The 25,836-nt window shown below is 52.2% G+C and overlaps 1 protein-coding gene across 2 annotated transcripts; it reads right to left on the bottom strand.

Moving 5' to 3' along the window:
- Positions 1-18,033: 18,033 nt before the first annotated feature.
- Positions 18,034-19,836, bottom strand: HES4 (hes family bHLH transcription factor 4). 2 transcript variants are annotated; one of them, XM_074847953.1, is made up of 4 exons: positions 19,550-19,836; positions 19,363-19,458; positions 19,172-19,259; positions 18,034-19,046 (listed from the first exon to the last, which is right to left on the bottom strand). In XM_074847953.1, exons 1-4 carry the CDS (start codon positions 19,730-19,732, stop codon positions 18,460-18,462), a joined length of 954 nt encoding a protein of 317 aa, XP_074704054.1. In that variant the 5' UTR covers positions 19,733-19,836; the 3' UTR covers positions 18,034-18,459. The 2 variants fall into 2 exon arrangements, with proteins under 2 accessions (XP_074704054.1, XP_074704055.1); XM_074847954.1 differs by having other exon boundaries at positions 19,622-19,835.
- Between the last annotated feature and the right edge of the window lie 6,000 nt (positions 19,837-25,836).

The following is a 25,836-nucleotide window of genomic DNA, read 5'->3' as shown; positions in this document are numbered from 1 at the left end:
TTTGTACAGCACCAGGCAGAAATGCAGTAAGAGCTCTGAACTGGAAAACACAGGTGTGCTCTAATGGCTCTTTGTTTTGTTTTGAGGCTTAGCCTATGTTTATATGGAATATATAGGTTTGAAAAATGTAATTTTTTAAACTTAGCTTGTTGCTCTCTCCTGCCCCCATTTCTAATAAAGAGGGGAGATGGAGCCAGTTTTGAGTTAAAGCCTCCAGTGCTCTACCAGTCCTATCCTTCCTCCTCTGTTTTCTCCTCCCTGACACCACCTTATCAGCCACCCTGTTCAGGAATTGAAGCACAAGGTACAAACCTGGAGCATACAGATGTCTGAGCTGCACTCTGAGCTGGGGCTCAGCCCTCAGGCTGCTCCTTGCTTGGACACAACACAATCCTAAAGAGCAGCCGCTCCTTGGAGACACCCCAGAGCTGGGAGGAACCAGCGTGGAAGTGGAGGAGCCTGCTCAAACATCAGGGAGCTTCCTACCGGGAGTGGAGAGAGGAGCCACATACATGGCGAGGTGGAAGGAGTTGCTTTTAATGATGGTTTTATTTCAGTAATCATTAAGCAAATAATGCAGCCACGCCTGAGTAGGGACTGGATGGGCAAGATGAGCAGGTCCCTTCTGCTGGAGTGCTAGCACAGATGAGTCAGCAGGTCAGAGAGATCAGTATTTGGGCACTGGCATCTCATCTCGGTGATCAGTTCAAGGAAGCTGCTCAGACAGGGGCTGTCTGGAGTGACGCAGAAGCTTGACAGACCTGATACCTCACTGGGACGCCGCTAAGTTCCCCCTCACCCCCATGTTTCTATACCGTGCCGCTTTGACTTTTGGACACCAGCCGCACTCTGCATCAGTGGTGGCTGCATTTTACTGGTGGTGCCTCTGTGTACTTCGTAACGCTCCCTGGGTTATTCCTCTACAATCTTCAGTGTAATGTTGACATGAGCAGGGTGAGCGGGATGGGCCTCGACTGTTGTAAACCAGCAAATCTACAGTGAGGTCTGTGAAACCGTGATGGTTGATCCCAGCCAAGTCTGTGACCCTTGTGGTATGTTGCTTTGTCTAGGGACAGCTGAGGAGTACTGGAGACACTGTGGTGCAGCTCATGAGCAGAAAAGCCCTTTATCTCTCCAGCCTTGCTCTTCTTCACTGTGGTTCCTTTCCACTGCTCCTGAGGGGACCTTCATGTAGAGAACTAAATCATTCCTCTCTCCCTGGGAAACAAATCCCAGAGCAGATCAGATTCCCTCTTGTCACCTCTGTGGGCCAGACAGTCAGGAGAGGGCTGTGCATCCAAGCTGCTGTGGGGATAACTTTGGGATGTAGTGCTTTTCTGGCCTTTGCCTTGGTACTTATATGTGAGCAGAGCTCTCTAGAAAATCTGCTCTCATGTATATATTTAGGTCTCCTGCGCTTCCTCATGAATCATTAAGTCCATTCCGGCAGCAGCCAGGATCACAGCCCAGCCTTGTGAGGTCTCGTGAGGTTGTGCAGTGATGTCCCAGGGAAGAGGGGATGGAGAGCGGGGTGGCTGAGGAGGTGGCAGTTCAGCACCTTGCTCTGCTCTCTGCTCAGTGGCGCAGGCACATAGCCGTTGCTACAGTCCCTTGTAAGTCTTTGGCACCAGTGAAACCCACAGCATTCACTGGACATGTCCTCTTTGATATAAAGAGAATGACTGCTCTAAAGCAGCACCTCTCACCAACAGAAAAAAAACATCCTTTCTGTTCTGTCACCCTTTGAACGAGCCCTGTAGCTGCTTTGGACGTTCTGTCTCAATGGCTAACACCGAGCAGGGAGGAAAATAAACAAGCAAACAAGAAAAAAATAAAGCCCTGGAAGGGAAAAAAAAAAAGCAACATGTCTAGAAGACAACTCAAGGGCAGCCAGTGATGGGCAGGAGAAATCCTGCCACTTCCAGTCATATCAGGGGAGAGGAAAGCCATGCAGACACTGTGTTATCATCCCTAAAGTACTTAGGTTAGGGAGAATTATGACAGTCGTGTGCGTAATGCATGTGAACACGGGCAAAGAGCTGATGAGGGCTCTGGCTTCTCCTGGCAAGTGCAGGGCGTGCTTTGGGCAGCTGGCGAGGCGAAGGACGGTGTGGCTGCTGGAGGGACTGCCCTGCTTGCCCCCGTGCCGCAGCAATGCAGCCCGGGGGTGGAGGGTTTGTGTTACCAGCCTGAAGGACGAGTGGGAAGCACGTTTGTCAGGCCGCTGCCTGGATCCAGAGTGCTCTGCCCGTCTTTTTTGGGAGTGGGGCAGGCGCCTGGCTTGAAAGCTTTCCGTATCGCTGTGCTCCGTCGAGTGCTTGAACACCCCCACGTGAGGGTGAAGACCCCTGTAATTGCAACAGCGCACTCAGGAAAATTGCTCCTTTCTGTGCAAATGAAGAGTCAGCTCCTTGTTTTAGGAGCGTCAAAAAGAATAAAATCCACTGTGAGTCACTCCTGGGATGGTGAAAGTGAGCTGGGAAAGACATGAGCAACTACTTAATCCCCTTCCCATAGCTCCCAGGCAGTCAGATACCGGAGTTAATAAGTGCTCCCGTAAAGAGCCCGGCCCCAGGCTGGGACAGCGAGCAGAGGTGCTGGGCTCTGTCACAGCCCGGCAGCAGTGGCTGGGACACTGGCAAGGCATGTCTGGAGGAGAGAGGGACCCCACGAGCTGGGAAGGGTGTGGGAGATGTGGGGGTGGCAGCGTGCGATTCACCTGGTGACTCAAACCACGGCTGCTGCTTCTGCACGGCACGGAGCGCGTGGCAGGCCAGCAGCACCTGGTCCTGCACCGACCCTCTTCCCCGAAGAGCATCTGAAGGAAGAGAAGTGATTTGCAGGAGGTCACCTGGCAGGGCAGAACGGGAGAGTCAGGAGAGTGGAGCATGGAGGGAGGGGCACTTCATAGGTGGGCAACAAAAGTTAAAACCTGGGACCCGGAGAGGAGCGGAGAGAGGGGAAGATTCGCAGGACTCCAAACGGGAAGCTGAAGCATCCAGCCAGTAACTGCTGTGCGAGCCCCAGCTCTGACTTGAGGGGAAAAGCCTCTGCTATCACATGCAAACAATTTAGCTGGAGAAACATGGTTTTATTGCCTGCCGAGTGCTTTTCCAAATGGGACCTGGAGCTTTCACACACTTCTCTGCCTCTTCTGCGTTCTCTTATTCCTCAGAGGCAGAAGGATTTTTATCTTCATCCAGCATTAAAAAAAAATCCATAAAACCAGCTGCCTTAAAAAATAAAGCCCCTTTCCTAGTCTATGCTAATAATTTACTATTATTCCAGGTTTTATTACAAACTCTTTCAAGGGCTGCCCAGAGCCCCATCCGTAAATAGCACATAACTCAGGCCATGAGGATTTCCTCCCCGGTGGGACTTTTAATGTCTAAACCAGAGGTGTCAAACAAGCAGCTCAAAGACCCGTTGTGGCCCTGGAGAGTTCTACATCTGGACTATATCTCAGTGCTTAACACATTAGCTTTTGCCCCAAGCAGCTCCGGATTTCCCTCGTCAGTTTGCACTGAACCTGAGTTAGATTTGATTTAAGAGGCTAAGCATTCAAAGGAAGAGAAAAGGTACCTGCTTAAGCGTTCAAAGTGCTGCCCTGAAGGCTCGCAGGGTTTTGGAGCTGGGGTGCAGGCCCATATCTCCCCTGGAGCAATGCACATTGCACCCGGACCTGCTTGGAAGAGAGAGGGAGGACGGGCTCTCCGTGCCAGGTGCTAGGTCCCACGCACCAGCCCTTCTCTCCGCTTATCGTTGCATCTACGCACGACCTGCAGGCTCGTGGCTGTGTGGCTGCCCTCAAAATCCGATTTATCTCTCGGTGGAGGGTGATTCGGCCAGCGTGGCCTCTGGAGAGCCCCGGCTGGGCTCCTGGGCTGCCCGGCATGCTGGCACGGGCAGCAGGGCGAGCGTTAGCCGTGTGGGCAGAGAGCAGGCAGCGAGGCTGTAGCCCCCATGTCCCAGCAGGGGAAAGGGAGCGCTGGGGGCTCTGTGTCCTCCTTTTGCAGGAGATGGAGTGTGGCCTTGGAGGGGGAATTTGGGAGATGTGGCCTCTCTTCCTGCCTCTTCCATTACCTTCATGGGTGGCACTAACTCATTTCCTTTTCTGCTTTCTCTCTTGCTCGCTCTCTGCCTATTCTGACGGCTGGGGCTGTTGCCTTTATCTGTTCCCATACTGCCTGGCCCGGTGAGGCTCTGATCTCAGCTGAGCCATGACAGAACTGTAAACAAGCAAAACACTGAAGTGCCACTTGCACACAGAGAGACGGGGACTCTGCTGCATCCCTCCTCCTCCTGCCACAGCAATGCCTGTCACCAATAATAAAAGCTATTTTAACGTTTCAGGACGAATTCCTTTCTGTGGCTTGGTTAGAACACTCTTTAGGTTGCTGATTTCAGTCCCAAACTGGGCAACTGGTCTGGAGTGTTGAAGAAAAGGGTGCTGGGGGTAGGTTGATGTGGGTCTCACAGCCCAACTTGTATTCTTATCCCTGGGATTTGTCCTATGCCAAGTCCTTTGGAATGCAAAGATCAGGCTTAGGGGGTGCAAAAAGAAACTACATTTCTGCCTGTTTTCTCCTGTCCTAACTCTTGATACGTTAAATCCTGAGCCCGTCTGTGGCCTAAACCTGCCCAAAGTACAGTATTTCATGAGAGCATGGCAGTGGGACTGTACGGTGCCCGTTTAGAGGACGGGCACTTGGTTGTAGCAGCCTCCTCTGAGCAGCCTGAATTCCTGCAGCCCTTGAAGAAAGAGGCCCAGGTGCTCAGCACCAGCCAGGATGTGGCTCACCCCTTTCCACTGCAGCACGGCCCCAGCAGCCAGCAGGTTGTGGATGGATTTACCTGCCACAAAGGAGCTGGCGAGAGTGCCCAGCCATCCCACATACCCCGAGGAGCACCCGGTGCCTTTTTCTCTCTTCTGTTTGAGGCTTACATTTCAGTGCTCGCAGAGACACAAGTGTGCTGGGGAAGCCAGCCCAGACAACCCATCCTTCCACCTGCTGCATTTCTAAAGCTCTTCTGCCCCGGATGCCTCCATGTGAGGTCCGGGTGGATGCTGTTAAAGTACCCGGCAGAAGGGGCACGCGGCTGCTGGCTCCACGTCTGCGAGCGACTCTCAGCCGCCTTTCCTCTCCGGACACCCACTCCCTTCCCCCTGTCCCCCCCTCCCCGTTCTCCACCTCGTCTGCCTGCAGCAGGTTGATAGGCAAAACCTGCTGCTCCTGTGTAAGTGTTGTAATGACATTAACAATCTGCCACCGGCAAGTTTCCAGCGTGAGGCGAGCAGCCTCTGCTCCGAGCGTGCAGTCTTGGCAGGCTGACACTTTCCCATGCCTTCTGCCCTCTGTCAGCGGGGAGGTGGGCCACTCCCAGCCTGACAGCTCCGACAGGATACCTTCACAATGACTGAAATAATAGACCTAGCGATGGGAAAATGAGGCCAAGAGAACCCAAGGGTGAATTACAAGATGAATAACTTCCCTGAAGCCACGTCCCAGAGCATGCCTTGGCCTGCTGTTGATTCACCAGCTGACTTCCCCTCCTTTGCCTTGCTCCACCGCCCTCTGCTCCCCTCCTGGGAGACAGACCTGTCTGGATTCCGTCACTCGCCTAAAATAACTGAGAGGGTTCAGAGAGGAGAGGAAAGGCAGCAGAGAGGACAAGCGCAGGAAAGTGTAGAGCAAGCCCTGCAAAGCGTCAGCCCCGCGTGCTTGAAGAACTGCCTTCTCTGAGTGGGACTTTTAGAAGTGGCGACCAGGTGAGGATGAGCAATTGGGCTATTGCCAGCAAAAATTGCTTTAGCTGCCTGGCTGTGTCCATCCTTTCTGGCCTGACGCTCCCCGCTTTAACCTAAAGCTTCGGACGACGTTCCTGAGCTGCCTTTGCTCAGGTACCAGCTCTGGTGCCCGAAAGAAGCCGTAGTGTCTGCTGCTCTAGGGAATTATGTGCTCTCCAGACTGGGAACCCCTGGCCATACAGCTGACCCCAGACAACAAAGTCAGACCTAGTGACAGAGGTGCAAAGAGGGCAGTGCCACACCACATGCAGCAGACGCCAGAAAGGTCCCCTGCCCTCCACAGTGGAGAGAGGTGGCTGCTTCAGTTGTCGAGAAAGCAGCCAGTCCTGGGGCTAAGCAGTGAGATTAAGAGACAGCTCATTATCGGGTGACTGACATGAGGAACCCTGCATATTGCAGCAGCCTGCAGTGTCAGCACAGGACTGTCTTACGCTGCCGCCGAGCTGGGGTTGGTCTGCCCACCACCTACAGCACTTGGACTTTCCATCAGGATGCTATTAGCCACTGCGATGAAACAGCCCTAACAGAAATGAGCTTAATGTTCCCCAACAGGTAATCAAAGTGAATGCCAGTGCAGCATTACGGCAAGGTGCTCTGCCCACGACACTTTAAAACTTGCTTGCTTTTTGCCCTCGGTTTTAAAATGCACAAGGGCTATGTCCAGTTGGAGATGAGTCCTGTTTCTATTCACATTCCATATTCTGCAATTCGTATACGCGTCAATCAAAACTGTTGTTAGCCATAGCTGTCATGTCAAGTCCACGTCTAACAACGCGAGTGATTGACAGCAAAGTTTGTTATCTGTGAATGTGTCATCCCATCCAGCACCCAGTGCTGGAGTGCTGCCTGACAGGTCATCAGTGGGAGACTTCCATCATCCATATATTATGAGATGGTTCGAACAAATCATTTTTCAGCTAGTCTCAGACACACGAGTTCTTCTGCATCCCTGTTAAGCTGAGATATAGGATTTGACAGTGGAAGGGGGTGGGTGGAGGCCGATGGACCTTGGTCAGACAAATCCTGGAGGGTCAGCAAATAAAACCAGGCTATATCCATTTCTGTCCTAACTCTTCTGAAGGCAGTTGAGACAGCAGGGTTCATAAAGAAACAGAGTGTGAGAAGGAAATCACTGTAGAGGAGCAGACCTCTGAAGGGCTTTCATTAGAAAACCCCAAGATACAGTGGCTTAGCAAAGTTTTACACAGGCTTTGAAAGCTCAAAAAGAGCTCTCTCATTTGGCTTCTTGCTTTCTTATTTTCCATAAGAACCAGCCCAAATCCTCTTTTGCAAAGAACTGTGTGGAAAAAGGAAATGATAAGTAGAGAGTGACCCATGCTTGCCAGCCAAAAGAAAGTTGGGATGTGTTCTGAATGAAAGTTTGGGTTACCACGTAATTGATTTCATATACTTGTTCACTGGCCATAGAAATCAGTGGAATGGAAAGACTCCAGTTAATCTTGATAAACTTTGAGCCAGGCCTTCAGTGCAATATGATCCCAAAGAGGTGCACGTTTCAGGACGCGATAACCGTGAGCAGGGCAGTTCACCTCTGAGAGCAGCCACATGCAAAACAGGGAGAGAACCTGGGAATCAGTCACAAGTCAATGTCCACAGTTAAAATTTCAAGTGATATGAAAATACAGTGACTTGTTAAATGAGTTGTTTACGGTTTTAAGTTTTTATTTTTTTATACTATAAAGATTATTTCACGTGAATGCTTTAACATTGAGATGTCTTATTATGACAGACCTTAGACAAAGAGATTGTTTCCAAAACAGTATTTTGTGTAATTTTTTCCTCTCGAGGATCTGTGGAAGTCTCTCTGTTCAGATTTGGAATTAAAATTACATCTAAAGTGTGGTAGAAGAGCTACATGTCCTGTGGGATAGAAATTATGTCCTCCAAGGAAGCATAGCCACTAGCAAATTCATGGCCTGGAGTCAATCAGGCTCGGGAAGAGTTTGATCTCAGCTCCCCCGCAAACTTTTCTATCCATTTTCTAGCACTAGCAACTCTGGGTTGGATCTGGATTCTGGCTAAAGCCAATGGAGTTTTTGCACTGGTATGTATCAGCCTGTTGCCCAGCGCCTGGGAGGTATCTCTGTCTGCATCCCTGCTTGGATACTACAGAGAAGTAATACCTATATCTGGACTTTTTTGTGACCCCAGGAATGGGATAGTTCCATGGAGATACCTTTGGAAGCCAAGCATACATTCATTTATGAACTTAGAGGTCAGCTTATAACACTGTGTATCAAAGAGATATTAAAGGCAAATCATAAAAATAGCTTCCTTCATCCCACAGAACCCTCATGTTTTGATTTCCTGGCGAAGAGACCCATAGGTTTGTTTGGACTGTAATTAGTGAGGTTTACAGTCGCAATTCAATCATAACAACTTCATTTGGCCCAGGAGAAGTTTAAACCCAGCAAATGCAAAATTAAATCCTCCACTGGCTTTATAATTCTCCACTTAAAAATAACATTCGCAAACACTTTGATCTGCTACATTCTGAAAGCTACCAAGTTTGGATACATGGATTTCCAGTGGGGTGGAGGAGAGGAAGAAGATACTTGACACTTTTCCAAACACTTTAGTCAAACACCATTGAACACTGAATAAGGGTGAGTTTTTATAAAATCCCATGTGCATTAGAATATCTATTAGGTACAGAAATACAGACGGATGGGTAGCTAGTTAGGTAAACAGATGAACAGGCAGATAAAGAGATCAACAGAGGCTGGGAAAGAAGAGCAAATGGGCCAGTCTAAAGTTCAGCTCAGCCCATGCCCTTTCCTTCTTCTGGAGGGCTCTCGGCCCCCACAGCAGCACATGTGGAGGGAGGGTGCCCTGGTCTGTACTGCCCTGGGCTTTAGCTGTCGGTGGTGGTCGTACTCCTTTTCTAACCCTACTTCCCCACTCAGTGAGCAGCCATTCACTCAGAAAGCCACTGGTTTGGCAGCTTTCTTGCTGGACAGATACCCATTATATTATAACTGAAAGAGGGTAGATTTAGATTAGATGTAAGGAAGAAATTCTTCCCTGTGAGGGTGGTGAGGCCCTGGCACAGGTTGCCCAGAGAAGCTGTGGCTGCCCCCTCCCTGGAAGGGTTCCAGGCCATGTTGGACGGGACTTTGGGCAACCTGGGCTAGTGGAAGGTGTCCCTGCCCATGGCAGGGGGGTTGGAACTGGATGGTCTTTAAGGTCCTTTCCAACCCAAGCCATTCCATGCTTCTATTAGCTGGCCATAAACTACACATCAGTTCTAGACCTGCTGACAGCAGCAGGCAGAGCTACGCTGTCTCCCCGGTGCTGAGCAGTGCGGTGTTCTGTGAGTTCTACACCACACTTAACACGCACAGGGCTGCTAAAACCAGGCCCGGTGTGAAATCCCTCTGCCTATGCCACAGAAGTGCTCACTTAGTCTGTGAGAACCCGTGCCTTTTAAATTGCCAGGAGTGCTGCAGGAGCACGACAAGGCAGGCACTCGCTAATCCACAGTAATTTGAGCCTGGCAGAGATCCCTTGTCACCTTCCCAGAGAAGCCATTTGCATGTTCTTGTGAAGCAAAGTAGACATCTCTGGCAAAGCACATGTGGTCCCGGTCTCTGAGCGAGGGGCACCTGATTGCTGTATCGATTTCAGCCACCACACTGCAAGCCTTACGCATCCTCTGCAAATTAAAACAGCATTGCAGAGAGACATTCTCCTGGGATGCAAAAAAGGATAAGTAACCTTCCTTTGCAGAAGGTGAGGCATCCACCCGTTCTCCAGCAGCTGCTTCTTTTGTGCAGGACTCCTTACGGGTCCAGGAACCCGAGATCTGATGCTGAGAGGACTTAGTCCCTCCTGAAAACAAAGGGCCAGTCTGTAATACACGCGCTGGCTGGAGGCGTTTTGCTTGGCACCTTTTCCACAGGCCAGCCGCCGTGGTAGGAATACTGTAGACATTGGTGCCTTCTGCTTCTGAGGAGGTAAAATAATTGCCCGAGGGTGCAGGGAGCAAACAGAGACTGAGCAGCTTGAGCCCCTGTGCCTTCTGCAAAGAGGAAGTTGTGTGGAAAACCAACAGCAAGGGATACCTTTCCTGCGAAGCCCTGCGCTGCGGAGAAAGGGACCTCGAACCCTGGCCTAACCAACAGTCTCACTGTTGCTCTGCTCTGCTTCTGAGCAGTAGGACTCCGCACTTGAGAGCTTTGCTCTTAATGACAAATCAGCCGATGTGGGAAATCAATTCTCCAACAGCAAGGCATAACGTCTCTCCAACCTGTCCTCTGAGATTTCGCAGCAAAAGCTGCTGAAACCTTAGAGCTCAGAGAGAATCCCACAGTCTTGAGAGCATTTAGTATAAAAGTTAAGGTACAAGAGCTCAATTTATCTTGAGCAGAATCTGCCTTCAAAGCCACAATCTGTAATTCAGTAAGACTGGATCTTTTCCGCCATGCAGCCTCCACACGAACCATTAGACATAAAAAAGTGAGCTGCCAGCTTCACTGCTGAAAGCAGTTATCCATCCCAAGGCAGACACTGATCTGAATCTTTTCATAACATTTACATCTCACCTAGGATGGGGCTAATATCACTGATATCTGACCTTAGACCAGACAAACTCCAAATAGCAATTCACATCTAGAAAACTGGATTAATTCCCGTGCTGCTAGTGGAGTGATCCTGCTCCCGTTTAGTAGGTTTTCAGTGAAGTAGCCAGAAGAATCTCAACAGTGCATAGCACCCTGGTTTTTGAGCACCAAATCTGCAGGAACGTGTCTGTAACACATGAGCTAGCTTTAGTCTAGTAGCTCGGATGTAAAGAGTAAAGCCACAGCAGCCTGAGTTTCAACCGCTGACTACGCAGCCCGGACCCCGGGCGGGTGTGAATTGACAGCGCGCTGCTTCGCCGTGCTCCTCAGCCTGCAGAAGGCACAGGGTGGGTTTCCCCGGTGCCGTCCCGCGGGGCAGGAGCACACGCAGGTAGCAGGAGCCGGGGGAGCAGCTGTGGTGATGCTGTTTGCTTGCCGGCGACAGCCCGTTCTGTGTCCGCGCCACAGCTGCATGATGCATTAAGCAGCGCTTTGTTTTCCCCTCCGGACGGAGCCACTTGAAGTCCCACCCCTCAAAGGCCACATCTAGAGGAAGAAATTATGGAAACAAATCTTTCTACTTGTGCGTTTTCTGGGCTGCCTATTTTTAATTAAGTGCCCTCTTTGCTTGCAGGACGCAAGCAAGATCCATAGCCGTGGGACTGAGTCACGCTCCTCTGAGAGCAGACCTCCATTTTCAGCAAAGTTCCATTACCTTGCCTTACATTAACACATCTTGTCAGCTATTTTAACAGTAGTAAGTGAATGGCAACAGGAAAGAAGAAAAAGCTTCTAAAGGATGTTGCTGTGTCTCTTGTTAGCGGGCTGACATTGTGCTTCCAGAATCATGTGTGCAAGGGCATGGGCAGCTTCAGCTCTCCCCTAGCCAGGGGCCAGGGCACTTCAAGACTTGTAAACACGCTGGTACTGAAGGATACTCCACTTTGGCAGGAGGCGGAAAGCTAGTGAGCTCTGTAGCACAGGTCACATTGGTGTAGGTGAAACGATCACCAGCCAGGATCGTTTCTAACAGCCCGCTCTTCCCAGTCAAGCTGAGTTGCTCCAAGGCAGTTGAATTTACCCTCCTCACAGCCAGGTCACTGCACTTTGGTCCCCACTAAAAATAACCAGGCAATAGGTGTGTCTTAGGCCATTTGAATCTTAAATAGCAGTTTGTGTCATCTCGTAGCTTTTGTGTACAGTTCTGCGCTGCTGTCTTTCCAAAGTTGTTACGCAAAGAAAGCAACGCAGCTTTTGATGGTCAGCGGTGATGGAAAGGAAATTCCCCTTTGGACTTAAAGCTGTTCACAAAGCAAAAATGACTTGCTGGCTATGGCCATTCTTCACATCCTCTCTAATTTCTTTGGGTGTCAGTGTCTTGCAGAGCAGGGTCCCATTCCTTGACTGGAGGCTTAAGGTGATACTAATGTACCACATACAGAGAGCAGCAGCAATACGTGTCACTGCCTTTGCTATTAACATCTGGATTTGTTCCGCCTTCTCACTTCTTCATCTCTTGCTCCAGGACCTCGGATGCAGAGGGACTGGGAGAAAGAAGAGGGGACCCTACAGAACCCAAGCAGCTCAGGCCTCAGCGCAGCCCCTCACACCATACACAGCATCAGTTAAATGCCAAATAACAGCACGGGGCGCGCTAGGAGCAGTGAGGGAAGAAGGTTACAGGGGGAATGGAAGGGGAATATCAAGGGTGCAAAATGCCCGTATGCTGACTAGATCTGGGGGGGGGGTCACTACAGTTTACACTGTCACCCTTGGGCAAAATACTATGACACGTATAGCACAGTGGGTCAGGACGTTGTTTGATGATTCACAAAGAGAAGGTGGAACTTTGGTATCATTTTTGTCCTCCTCCTATACAAGGGGACAGGTTCTAAACTCAATTATATCAACAGCAAGGTCAGAATTTGACCCACTCTCTCCAAACTGATGCTTCTTTGTCTTCCCAGAGAAGTGCTCTAGCAGTTGCCCCTTTGTGAGCAGAGTACTTCATACTTGTTTTATCTTCTCCAGATTTGGGGGGAGAACAGAATCTCTAGACATGTAAACAGCCTTAATGAGAAAAACTGTAAACCAAGATCTGCCTGCTTTCAGAAACGGAGTTAAATATAGCTTCTAAATGCTGCTAATTGATTTGAGATGTCTGGGGAAAGCTTTTGCCTTCACACCATCCCACCCACGCTGCTCAGCAGCTCCTCACCTGCCCCTGTCTCTCTGTAAGGCCTGGGGAAGCGGGAGCAGAGCCTCTGCACCCAGAATTTGTCAGCTGTTTTAGCACCCAAACGCTGTCAAAAAAACATGGGCTGCTCAGAGGCCCTGACTTAGGCCTTTGTTAAAGCTACGTGGATTCTCGTGCCTTCGTTCCATCTGCTGCAGTCTATTTTTATGTTTTGGCCTTGAAATCTCGCTTCTTTGAAAACAAGTCTGTTTACAAATATTTGCCTCAGGAAAGTGCTGCTGTTCAAACAGGCAGAAAGGAAAACTGCTCATCTTTGCATGGACAACGTGTACATCCAGATGTGCACGGTCTTGCAAGTAGCCAGCAAGGCCTAGTTTGTGAAAGAAAGGATGGCTCACCCCAGAGCTGTCTGCTAACAAATCAGAAAATAAAAAGCAGTGCAAAGATGGATGTGAGTTGTTTGCTATCTGATGCATGTGGATGCATGGTCGATTTTTTTTTTACTGTGCAAAGAGTATAAACAACAGAGTTGTTATTGGTAGCAAATTCCTGTAGAACATATTCCTACATACGCCGTACTCATGCTATCTCCGAAGTGAGACAGGTCACTTAAAAGGATGTAAAGTAACCTGCTCCAGTTGAAATGCTTGTGGAGGAGCCAGGAGTTTTGTTATTTGCCGCCCAGTTTGTGGCCAGCCCGGTGGGGTAGTCCAGTCCCATCTCACAACGGTGTCCCCAGCCGGTGGAGGAGCCCAGTGGGATTGCACTTGCTAAAGACTAAAGCTGAAAACAGACTATCAATGCTTTAAAAAAATACACTAAGGACTGGTGCTTATCAAGGACTGACACTTATGTTGCTGTTCGGTTTAAGGTGCCTTAAAGAGGTTGACTTTTAAAGAGCAAAACTCAGCAGTTCTTGGAGACCAGACTTCCTTAAAGCCCCGATAGCTTTTGCAGAGCCTGGTTGTGACTGATAAAGATCCATATCTCATAGGTGTCTGCGATATAAGCTACACTTTGTGGCCGTTGTCTTGAACTTCAGAGTAGTGAATGGGAAAGGGTTGGTTTTCGGGGGCACACTCCCACACCAGCCAGTATTACCAAGATCTGGGGGGTTCCTTAATTGCTTGTGCAGCTCTGCCTAAAGATGCGATGCACCTGTATTGCACTTCTAATCCTGCCACTGAAATAATAAACCTCTTGTTATACAGCAAAATGGAGTTACTGGCCCTGCATCGTCTGATAGAATAAAGAAATAGGAACCATGACATTATTTTCAATCAAGGCATTCAGATGTAAGAAACTTTCTTCTGCTCACAGGAACGGAAGAGTTCCACAGAAGTGTACGTGCTAATTGGATATGCTAACTTCTGCCCGATCAGTTATACAATGGACAAGCTTTCAGGGCTTTTAATGCGTGTGGGATCTGGCTTGTCTGTTGCATAAGAGCTGTTCCATGGCCTTACAGGAGTGATTTATCTCTGGGTAATATGATGGGCTCTTGAATTGCAATGAAAAACCCTTTCTTTAACAATAGTTCGGGGCAACCTTATAATAACCTCCTCCACCTTCCCCAGAGAAATGCGTCAGTCAGATAAAGGAATTTGTTATCCGCACAGAAACATCTGCCCCCTTCCTCCAAAAGGACCGACTTAGAGTGACAGTTACCCTTTCCGCACCATTCTGCATCGCTTTTTTAAAACAACAGCAATATCAAGCTTGGACGGAGTTGTTTTTTTTTTTTCCTACCGGCTTTGGTTGCAGAAAGATCACCTGAGCTGGATTTGTAGCGTTGGGTTTTATTTCATAATGATGGATGTGCTGGTTAAATGTAATGGAAGAGGCAAGATAGCAGAGCAGAAATTTGGCGCCAACTGCCTCGCTTTGAAAGAGCCTGCATTCCAGCCTGCCTAAGAGGGGCTAAATGGAAAGATCTGATTAAGCGTCTCAGTGTTGTGACCCTGACCTCAAAGAACACGCCGATTCTCTGGAGGAACTTCATTTCAATTAATCAGCTTAACAGCCTGAGTAAATCTGGCTGCATCCATTGAGCTGGAGGAACCGCTCCCTCTCCTCGGAGGGTCTCTGGGATGCACGATCCGAAAGGACGAGGGGGTGTGCGCCGGCCTGCCCCGGGTCGAGGGGGTCGGGGACGCCCTCATCTCCCTGACCGGCAGGAAGACGACCCCGGAGCCCCCCGCCCCTCCGTAACACCGTGGGGATGCTGCTGGAATGGGATGGGGGGCAAGACCCCCCGCGGAAAGGGAGGGGTGGGCAGCTCCCACCCCTGCACCCCACAGGTCGTGGTCCCCCCTCCCGGCTTCTCCCGCGCTGCGGGCTGCATCCCTCCCTCCCGGGCGGGGAAGGGGAGCAGCGAAGCAGCAGCGGAGAAGGGGATGTTGCAGCTGTAGTCGGAGGAGGCGGAGGGCAGGGAAGCAGCTGTGTGAGGCAGGGAGCGGAGCGCAGGCAGGAGGATAACCCCGGAAAAATTCCTCTCTGGGAAACTCGTAAGCAGAAGAACGCAAAGGCACCAGCGCAGGAGATGGGAAGGGAAAAAGGCTCCAGCTGAAGCCTCGGGTGCTTTTCCCAGGTGGTTCTTCGCCGGCTGGTGAACTGGGCCAGCCCAGAAGCTGAAGGGGCTTTGCTTCTTGCCTGAGGCCTTGCAGGAGACTCTTTCCTTGCACCGAACAGCACAGGGGATGCCTGCTGGGCCCGCAGTGCTGTGGAGCCATAGCTGAGCTACCGCTAAACCTTGTGCTGAGCTTTGCGGCTGGAACTCGATTCCCTGCTCCGGTTTAACTTTCTGCCAGCTCTGGAAGTGGCAGGTTAACAGCTCTCCCCACACCTTTTCCTTTGGAACAAGGTAGAGCTGTTGCAGTTCAGTTCAGATGAAGGAGGCATCACGGGCTGGCTGGGTTTCACCGCCGTCTTCCTCCCGCCTCGCCTTGCTCCACCACACCCAGATCACGCCATTGCACCCAGGGACTGCTGGTTCCTGCACTCTGCCTAACCATTATCGCTTTGGCGCTGTGTCCATCCCTTTGGACTTTTACCTTGCAGCAGCAGCATACTTTGCTCTCTTATTGCACCTTTAAAGGGATAAGACCAAATTTAGCACGATCTGAAAAAGTAGCTCTGTCGAAAGCCTTGAAGGAGCACGGCAGCCCCCGCAGGGGTAGAGGAATAGCCTGGCAGAGCCAGAAGAGCAGTTGCAGAAGTACAGGGTCTGGGTACAACCAAGTGATTGAACCTGAGTTGTACATCGTGGTCTGGAGCTAACAGCAATGACACCCCTTAGAAGGATTTTGAGCTTCTGGCATGCGAGTTTGTTGGTGCTGTGCACCTCATGTCCAGCTCCTGTACCACCAGACCTAGGCCCAGAGAAGCTCTGACTTGCCCGAGGCCCAAAAGCGAGCGGTGCTGGGCATAAAACCAGGGTGCTGACCCGTGGGGCTCTGCAGTGTTTCTACAGAGGCTGAAATGACAGCAGCACCCTTAGGTGCTTACATTTCAGGGTCTCAAGAGGCAGAGCAGTGAATGACTACTTCTCTCGCGCTGGGAGAGGCGCGTCCCAGAGGAACACCGCGGCCTGTGTCATGTTTGCGCCGCCGCAACCGTTCAAAACCCGCTCAGAAAAGAGTTTGTTCTGTGCCTGAACTCAGCAGGGTAGCGCTTGGCAGTCTCGCTTTTGGCCTGGGTACCTTGTCAATAGAAGAAATTTGCTGAATCTAGAGGCGATCTGGAGGGGACTGGGCAGTGATGGACAAGTCCAGAGACATGGTGCTGCCCCGGGGAGGTGTACAGTTACACGCAGGCGACAGGCAGGCTTTCATCTGCTCTTCCAAGCCTTCTTCAGACAGAAGAGGAGGGGTAGTAACGGGCTGTGGGGGATGGAAGAGAATCGCTGTAACATGATTTTATGTCTGTGATTGCATAACAAAACCTCCTGGGAACCTCCTGATTCAAATGGATACCCAGTTCTGGTTGTGCGATGGAGGACTTTCAGCACTGATCGATTGCCCACACTTTGGTGCAGAGGAATTGCTGGACTGGATCAGTACCAGGCTCCGAGCAGCCTGCGCTCCCATGGCCAGAATATCACAAAGGTATAAAAAGCCTTCAGAAGCAGATAATCTGCTTTACCTACCCCCCCCCAACCCCCATGTTCTCACAGAAGCTGCAACCTGATTGCTAGAACTAGACCTTGAAAGATGAAATTGCATTTCCATTCTAAAAAAATCCCAGGGCCTGCTGTATTAATTGGATGTTCTGCGAACACCAGGTCATTCTCTGAACTGCGAAACGCTGCCAGTCCCACCGCAATCCAACCCACCTAGCCCAACCGCCAGGAAAAACCCCGGGTCTCGGGGAGGGGGTGGTCAGGAGAATCCGCTTTGCCTCGGGGGATCCCATGGACTCGAGGATGGAGGAAGCCCAGCCAGGACGGGTTATGCCTCTGGACGTGGCTTTGGCAGGCACCCACCTCATGTGTTGGCTTTTCTCGCGAAGATTACATGATAGCCCCACCTCATAAATTTAGAGCAAAGCACACAAAGCTTTCCCTTCCATACTGTGCATTCACTCTTAATGGTCTTTCTCCACACCACGGCCTTATTAATTGGTGACAATTGGAAGTGGTTAATTCTCTGTGTGTGAGGCTGCAATTGCTTCCACTTGGCCAGGATTCAAGTACTGGGGGTGAGTCAGAATGGGTGGCAAAACTGTCTTTTCCTCAGTTCCCTTGCTTACTGGCAAAAAAAAGCACCACAACCTCAAGTTATTCTCTTTTATGAGGTAGGCATTGTGAGGCCAGGCAATTGAATTTACAACAGCATTGAGTATCAGAGTCTATCTGGCCCTGTCAATGAGAGTGGCGAGAAAAAAAAAAGACACACATTAACCCTCAGCTCCGAGTTCCCAGGCGTTTCAATAGGGTTCCCAACTTCCCAAAGAGCCCGCTGCATACTCGATGAGACCCTTTATACCTTCTAATTACCCTCCTCACAATAGGGACAGACTCTCTTGCCTCTTTTGTAGGCGAGATAGTAACTTTTGCGCACACCCCCCCCCTCCCCACGCACGCAGTCCCTCCCGCAAGGTGTAAGGAGCAGCGTTATTTCAGGAGCACTCCGAGCAGGTAGCAAGCAGCACACGTTTCCTCAGGTTCCAAGAGCAGATTTTTAGGAATCTGTTTCTTCCGAGAGGGAACACGACACTTGCAAAGCTCTCAGGAGACATTTAACCCTGCCAGACCCGCTCCCCCAACCCCATCACCTTTCCCCCCACCCCCCCCCACTATTTTTCACAGGAATCCCTTCCAACAGCCTCATTTAAGGCCATAAAGTTCACTCCTACTTTTTGGAGGGGGGTTGCACACACAGGATGAGCTTGTCCCTGCCCATTCTCACCCAACAAAATGAAAGGAAGGGGGGGAAAAAAATAAATCTATTTCAAAGAGTTTATTTATTTAAACACCTGCAATTTTTTTTTCTTTTCTTTTTTTTTTGGAAGTCTTCAACACAGGCACGCACACACACACAGACAAACGGGATACAAACAACTTTGGCATTATACTTTTGAATATTTGTTACAAAACTATTTCTCATTTATTTTTTTTAAAAAAAGTATCTCAAATAAAGGCATTTTAAAGGAGTAAAAATACAAGTCGAGATCCCAACCTCTGAAAATAATAAATAGCACGTTCATAGCGAGGTCCTTTTTTCCTTTCTGTTTAAATCTGCTTAAAAAACCCCAAACATAACAGGGCTCCATATAACGGAGCCAACAGAAGAGTGTTTGTTGGTTTGTTTTTTGTTGTTTTGTTTTTTTGTTTTTTTTTTCTGGGGTGGGGGGGAATCATTTTAGGCAAGTCACCAAGGCCTCCACACCGATTCACTGCGCTCTGCGATGGGACTTCCCGCCTGGGACGCTGGAACAATGCTGCCCCCAAATGATGTCAACCCCTGCACCGGGGATGCCGATGGGGTGGCGGCCGCGTTCCCCGAGCCGCTGCCCGCGGACACCGGGACGTTGGCATTGGCATACAGGGGAATAACTGGTCCGGAGCTGGGAGGAAAGGCCGGGTTGGGGATGAGAAAAGCAAACTGGCCGTCGGTAGCTGGGACGAGCTGGAAACCCCCGTAGACTTTAGGGGACAGGGCTTCAGCGGGGTTCAGCTTGCAGGGCACGGGCACGGCGCCGGCTGCTGCGGGGGGCAGCTGGACGTGCAGAGGCTGCTGTGCCAGATGTGCGGGTTGACCGGACGGCGGCGGTGGCGGCGGAGGGTAGTTCATGGCCACGATCTGACCCAGGCAAGCCGAGAGGTGACTGAGGAGGCGGGTACGCACGTCGGTGTTCACCCCTTCGCAGGTGGAGAGGAACCGCGTCACCTCGTTCATGCACTCGTTGAATCCAGCCCGGTACTTGCCGAGGACGGTGGGGTCGGCGCTGAGGGCAGCTGGAGGGCAGAGGGGGAGGCAGGTCAGGCAAGAAAGAGCCCGGTCCCCAAGCTGGGGGGGGGGGGGGTGTCTCCTAGTTCCCAACCCGTGGGGGTTCCCCTAGTCCCCAACCCTCGATGCTTACCCGTCATCTGCGCCCGCTGCAGGTTTCGCAGGTGCTTGACGGTCATCTCCAGGATGTCCGCCTTCTCCAGCTTGGAGTGCCGGGAGCTCTGCGGGGGGAGAACGGCACCGTCAGGGCTGCCCGTAGCCGGTCGGTCCCCCTAGTCCCCCCCCCCCCCCCCCAAAAAAAACCGCCTCCCCCTCCTCACTTACATCCTTCTTCAGCGCATCCAGGATGAGCGTTTTCAGCTGCCCCAGGCTCTCATTGATCCGCGCCCGGCGCCGCTTCTCCATGATGGGCTTGGAGGACTGCGGAGAGCGGAGCCGGTCAGTCCCCCGCCGGTCTCGGTGACCCCCGATCCTCCATCCCCCCACCCCGACCCTCAACCCCGGCACCGACCTCAGCACGGCCGCGGGTTCGCCGCCATCCAGCGCCTCCGCTGTCGCTCCCCGATCGACACCCGCCATTTACCTTCCGGTGCTCGCTGGCGCTCCGCGGTTTGTCCGGCGTGTGGCTGGCGCTGGCCGGCGCCCCCGCGATGGGCGAGGCGGTCGGTTTCTCCATGCCCGTGTCGGCGGGCATGGCGGGGACTGGGGCTTGAGGGAAGGAAAAGGAAAAAGAGGGGGGGGGAAAAAAAAAAAAAAAAAAAAAAAAAAGGAGGGGGGGGGAAAAAAAAAAAGGCGGGAGGGCGCGGGGCGCGTGCGGCGGGCGCGGGGCGCGTGCGGCGGCGGCAGCGGCAGGGCCGGCGGTACCGGCGGCCGGCGCCCCCCCGCCCTTTATACCCGGCGGCGGCTCCTCATTCGTGTGAAACCGCCGCCGCGGCCGTTCCCACACTCGCGGTGACCAATCACCGCTCGCCCCGCTCCCGGCGGACGCGCTTCCCGCCCTCTTATTGGCCGCTGCGCCACCCCGCCTGTCAGTCACGCGCGACGCCCCGCCCACCGCCCCGCCGCCGCCACGTGGGGGTGGTGGCGGGTGGGCGGGGCTGACACCCCCCCCACCCTCCTCCCGGGGGGCACAGCCGCTCCCCCCCCACCCCCCCCCGGGGCGCGGTGTCGGTCCCTCCCTCCCGCTGCTTGTGACACCGTGCGCGGGGCGGGGGCGGCGGGCGGGGGGGGGTGTTGAGCCCCGGGGCGGGCGGCTGGCGCGGCACGCGAGGCCAATGGGCGGAAGGATGGGAGCGGGGGGGGGGGGGGGGAGCCCCCGCCGGCGGCGCTCAGCGCCGATTGGCTGGCGGCCGCCCCCGCTGTCAATCAGGCGGCTGGCGGCGGGCGGTGGCGCTCGTGCCTCCGCCCCCGAGACGCGCGCGGGCGCGCGCCCCCCCCGCACCCCCCTTCACCCCCCCGCCATCTTCCCCCCCCGCCGCCCTCCTCCTCCTCCTCCTCCTCCTCCCGCCGCCGGAGCACGTGCCAGCACGCCCCGCTCGGGGCGGCCATGGGAAAACCCCGCCCCCTCCGCACCGAGCCCGGGGAAGGCGGGGGGGGCACAACGAGACTCCGGTCGGGAGCGCGGAGCCGCCCCCCCCGCCCCGCCGTGCCGGTCCCGGCCGCCGCTCTCCGCTCCCGTGCGCAGCGGCGGGGACAGCGAGTGTCGGTGCGCGGCCCTCGGGGGGGGGGGTTGGGGGGTGTAAAACGGGGGTTCGGCGGCAGCCCCCGCGGCGGGGGGGGGGGCGAGACCCCCCTCGGGGTAACCGGTCAGCAAAGGGCGGGACCCCCCGGAGTCTTGAGACACCCCCACTTCGCTCCCCCCCCCCCGAAGGGTTTCCCCGCTCAAGCCCTGTGGGTGCACTAAGGGAGCCCCCCCCCGGCGGCACTGGGCGGGGTTGGAATTTGGGGGCACCCGCTGAGCCCCCCCCTCCGTGCCCCTGCAAGGGCAAAAGCCCCATTTCTCCGCTGTTTAAGCTGAAAAGGCCGTTCTGCTCCTTCACGAGAGCGCGATGCCGGGGACGTGACGTCATACCGATGCAAAAATCTCTTTTTTTTTTTTTCGTGGGTTTCCCACCCCCTCCCCAACCCCAAAGACAAACCGTGGGGCTCCGGGAAACCCCAGCCCTTCTGAGCCTGGGGGGCAGCTGGCCTGGCCCCCCCACACCCCCCCACCGAGGCTGGGGGGGGTCACGGTGCCCACGCACCCCCACGGGGGCCGGGGTGGTCTCTGGTGTCTTGCTGCTCCCACATCCAGCCCGTTTCCTTCCGCCAGCGTTCAGCAGCCTTGAAGCTCTCAGCTCATTTCAAAACCTGCCTATTTAAAGACCTTTCCAGAGAACGCAGCTTATGTATTAAATCTCTGTGCTGCAGGCTTAAATCTTTTAATAATCATAAATTGGGTATTAGCTTTCCGTAGACCAACATCTGAAATCCAGAATATCTTGAAGCGCATGATGCCTTTTTGCCTTTTCTTACCAATTCCAAGCAAGGATAAAAGAGTCAAGTCGCTAAAATTTTGAAAACTCTCATATGAAAACTCTCCCCCTGAAAACCGAGCACAACAGGGCTTACTTTGGGGAAATTTTTTTGGAGGAGAGCGTAACCGCATACTACGTTTAATCCCTATTGTTGGCCCGTCTCGTGCTTTGCTTTTAATTTGCTCTGATAAATCGTTCCGTTCTCCTTAACCGTTTCCGCAGCCAGGGCTGTCATTTGTGCGCTTCCCGGGGCTGCGGAGGTGGCCCCCACCTGAGCGTGGCCAGGGCGTGGGGACAACCCGCCAGTGCCACCTTCCACGCGTTGCCACCCGCCCGCCTTCACGCCGGCTCTTCAAAAAAAAGAGTCTGAAAAGCCCATTTTGGCACATACCGACTGCAAAACGCACACGAGTTAAGACGTACCGTATGGAACAGCATCATCTTCCCGCAGACATCAAAGGATCCGGAGGAATATATTTATTTCAGGATCCTTTTCCTCTCTCACACTAACACACACGTGAGCGGAGAAACGGCAATTCTTGGCTGAATTGTGATTTTTGCTTTGTGGGAGGTATGTTCTTTTTCAGGGTAAGCGCTACTTATCTAAACGCCCGCAAAGTCCGGCCTAGTCCTTTGCAAAAAGTGCACCCAGGTGCGTGTTGCCTTACTGAAGAATAATAAATATTTACTTTATAAGTCTCATTGGAAAGGTTCAGGGATCTGTTTCCTTATGAGACCAATAAAATGCAGAACAACAGCCCTTTGTGCAATCTCCCTTACTCATGTAAAAATAGTGTGAGGAAATAACTAATAACAAAAATAGTGTCCCTCCTTTGACAGTTAATTCTGAATGCATTAATTACATAATTGCAGTGAAAAAAATAACACTAAAAGAGCAAGTTTTTCAACAGAATCTACATCAAATTATGCAATTCCCAGGCTGGGAGCAGTGATTATTGACTGTGCTCCTCTCCAGAGAGAATTCTTCTGCGTGTGACAAGTTGGGAGAATTTTTGTCGTTCTAAAACTCTGACATAACACATAGCCTTTCTCCTCAAATTTCAGATGTGTTCAGGTTTCAAAGCTCAGTGAAATCTGGGGAAAGACTCTCATCTCCTTAAGTAACTTCAGATTAAGCCAGAATTGTTTTACCCCAGGACTGGCGTTTTGGAGACGCTGTGTTGCTTTGCACCGGGTGTCCTTCCTACCTAAGCCCACGTTTCGATAAAGTTGCAGCCGATTGCAAACCCCTCCCGGAACTGGGAGGAAAGCTCAATTCCAGTTGGGAACCGTGTTCTTGCAGTGACGCTGTGGGAGCACTGGCCTGCCCGGTAATGCTGGTGCTGGACGATAGCTGCGCATTGGCTGAACTGGTTCATTAATTAGATTCTGTGGGTGAACCCTAAACCCCTGTCCTGCCCCCCCCTTTTGCTTCGGGATTCAGCAGGCTCGCAAGGCAGCGGTGTTAAAGGAGAGAAGGATATTTCCCAGCAGTGTTTTACATCCCTTTAGCCTGCACAACGGGGACAGGATGGGACACGAAGGACCCACCTTCCCCTCTGCTACCCCCGTGCGGGTCCGCTCCGGCCGTATTCTGCACCGGCCAGAGAGATGGAGCTACACACAGCTGCTCCTGCTCACAGCTTCCCATCGCCAGGGCAGGCTCCCCAGGCGGGCAGGGAGCACAGCGGGACTGGAAAACATCCCCCCTGGCCCCCGCCGTGGTCTGAGGAGCACAGAAACTGCCTGGGGGGTGAGGAGTGACGGGATGTCCTGCTTGCAGCCGGCTCCGCTTTCAGTCTGGGTGCAGGAGGTGTGTGAGGCCCTGGGGATTCCGGCTGCCTGCTGGGTGTCAGAGAAACGGGGGGGCTGTTGGGAGACAGGGTAGAGGGTGGTGCTGAGCAGAGGGTGGGCAGACACTTCCTCACAAAGGCTTTTCTCCTCATAAGCAGCTTTTCTCCATCACAGTTCGCGCGCATCTTATTTGTGTCCTGCTTCATCGCTGACGTAGTTCACTAGCAAGGTCCATAGGAGATGCCAAAGGAACAAGAAGCATGGCTGCTGAATTCCAGTGCAACTGGAATTGCATTTATTCGCTTGCATTTGATCCTACTCTCATGCAATTACTGACTTGCAGTTGCTCCTACGCTGGCTTGGTATGATTTGGGTTTTACAGTCTGTGTCACCAGCAACCTGTCCTGCGTACACGCTGGGAAAGTGAAAGCCTTTAAACTGTCTCTGGTTGGACAGCTGGGATTCTCCTTCCTCAGACTTACGTGAAAAGTCCCTGAAACTGGAAATGAAATGAAATGTCTCTGGGCATGGCCTATACATTTAATCGTGATCCCTTAAAAAAAGCATCATGTACATACATGTTGTGTTTTTAAAAAAACCGCTTAAAGGCTCTTTTTGCCTGAAGACTGGCAACGTGAGACAGGTTATTAATCCTAACATTGGTGTTTGATTAGATGAGGGAGAACAGAAGAGGACAAACTGCTCGTGGCCGTCTCCACTTGTCCTTGCCCAGCCCGGATATGCACTGGATCTCCAGCTCTCTTTGATCCCTAAACCCAATTTTATTACAGCCAGGCTTCTAAAATTTTGAAGCACAAGTCAAAAGCTTGCAGCTGGGGTGAAAAGGCTCATAAAAGGCCCGGGGTCCCAGGGGGCTGAATGCAGGTTTTGTCTCCTTCCCGAGCCCTGCCTGCTTGTGCCCCTGGCCGAGCCTTGTTCCCCAGGCACTGTTTGTTCTGGGTATTGTTGGGCAGACAGCTGTGGCTGTGTTCAGCCACTCCAGCGCCTGTTTGCCCAGGGATTGGGCTGTAATCCCTCCTGGATTTCCCTCTGCTTGATCCCATGCAATCATCCCCCGCCATACATCACTTTGGATAGTGTGTCAAAGGGAATGCTGAAGGAGAAATTAAGACATTAAGGCCTGGCAGATTGTGAGGAGGTTCTTTAGCAGACTATAATGTGTAACAAATTACAGTACAGCCTTCTGCCCCGAGCATCCTTTTCAAACCTAGCACGGCCTCTTTTGTCCCTCTGGAGCTTACCGCTCTAATCAGCCGAAATTAATTATCAGGGTCGTATGACTCACAAAATCCCCCAAACAAGCCCAGGGCCAGAAAGGGGTTTCGGGAAACACGAAGCAGTGTTTGCCTGCCTCCCTCCGGCCCCTCCGGCCCATTTCTGCTCCTCCTTATCTCTCCGGTGCCTGTTAGAGCCGCCTCTGAACAGCTTCAGCTCGGGAAGAAACCGCAGGCTCGGACTTAGGCGCAGCCGTCACCCCCTTACCCACAGAGCCAGGCTGGGCCCAGGTGCCTCCGCAAAGCTCCCGAGTCGAGGCCGGGTCTGGCGAGGCAAAAGCCCTTCCTTAACTATTCCTCGAGGCGTGCAAAAGGTTTCCCCCGTTCCTCCGTTTGCCTGGTTTTGCGCTGCCTGATTTCTGCACGTTCCCTGCGTCCGACACGTGCTGACCACTCGGGCTGCACCGTCATGTTGTGCACGGGAACACAATTAGAATAAACCGAAGGCATTCTTGCGCTCCGAGGAAACGTCGGGGCTCTTTCAGCTAAATGCAAAGATATTTCTAAGAAAATTACTGTCTGCGCTAATAAACTATTATTCATTGTGCCTGCTGCTATTAAGGACATCCTTTTCAGGGCTGCGAAACTGGCTGTGGGAATGCAACGATGGTAACGCGGCAGGAATTTTGCAACATTAGAAATGGAGATTTTTCTGGGGCTCTTTTACTATGAAGCAAATGGGTTTTAATTTCTTTTCTCACCTCCCTTCCTCCGTCCCCGCCCTTGGAAATTTGAGCAAAAGAAAATTGCAACTGCATACACAAAAAACCTTTCTGAAGACATTGCCCTGGTTTTGTTTTTCAGTGCTGAGAGCCTCCGTTGAGCTGCAGCGATAGAATAGACCAGCTGATTGAGACAGATGTTCTCTTCTTTAGCAAGTGCCAACACTTTGCCCAAACACATATTTGCTGACTTACCCTTAACTGGAAAACATCTTGAAAAGGCGGCGGAGATAAAAAGGAAGGGAACGAAGCCGCGTTGTGTCCAGATTTAACACAGCCCAGTGCTCCATTCTCTAAAACCAGTCCTGGTTGAAGAGGTCCCTTTCACTGGATCCTGTTCATTTGTTGACGGATAATAGGGGCTGAGTTGCGGCAATCCGTGTGCAGAAAGCAGAAAATAGAGTCAATTACATCTGTATTAGATGGCCTTGGGGAGAAAATCTCCTTACATGCCTTCCACTGATACTGTTC

The sequence above is a fragment of the Strix aluco genome, chromosome 22 (genome assembly GCF_031877795.1).
Source record: "Strix aluco isolate bStrAlu1 chromosome 22, bStrAlu1.hap1, whole genome shotgun sequence".
Lineage (NCBI taxonomy): Eukaryota > Metazoa > Chordata > Aves > Strigiformes > Strigidae > Strix > Strix aluco.
Note: the sequence above shows the minus strand (reverse complement) of the source record. Positions and strands in the feature narration are given on the sequence as shown.

What these genes read in the sequence shown, in the direction of transcription:
- HES4 (XM_074847953.1), bottom strand. Translation starts at nt 19,732, where the DNA reads ATGCCCGCCGACACGGGCATGGAGAAACCGACCGCCTCGCCCATCGCG. An exon ending in GAACCCGCGGCCGTGCTGAG is followed by an intron (nt 19,459 to 19,549) that starts GTCGGTGCCGGG and finishes CGCTCTCCGCAG; the next exon opens with TCCTCCAAGCCCATCATGGA. An exon ending in GCAGCGGGCGCAGATGACGG is followed by an intron (nt 19,047 to 19,171) that starts GTAAGCATCGAG and finishes TCTGCCCTCCAG; the next exon opens with CTGCCCTCAGCGCCGACCCC.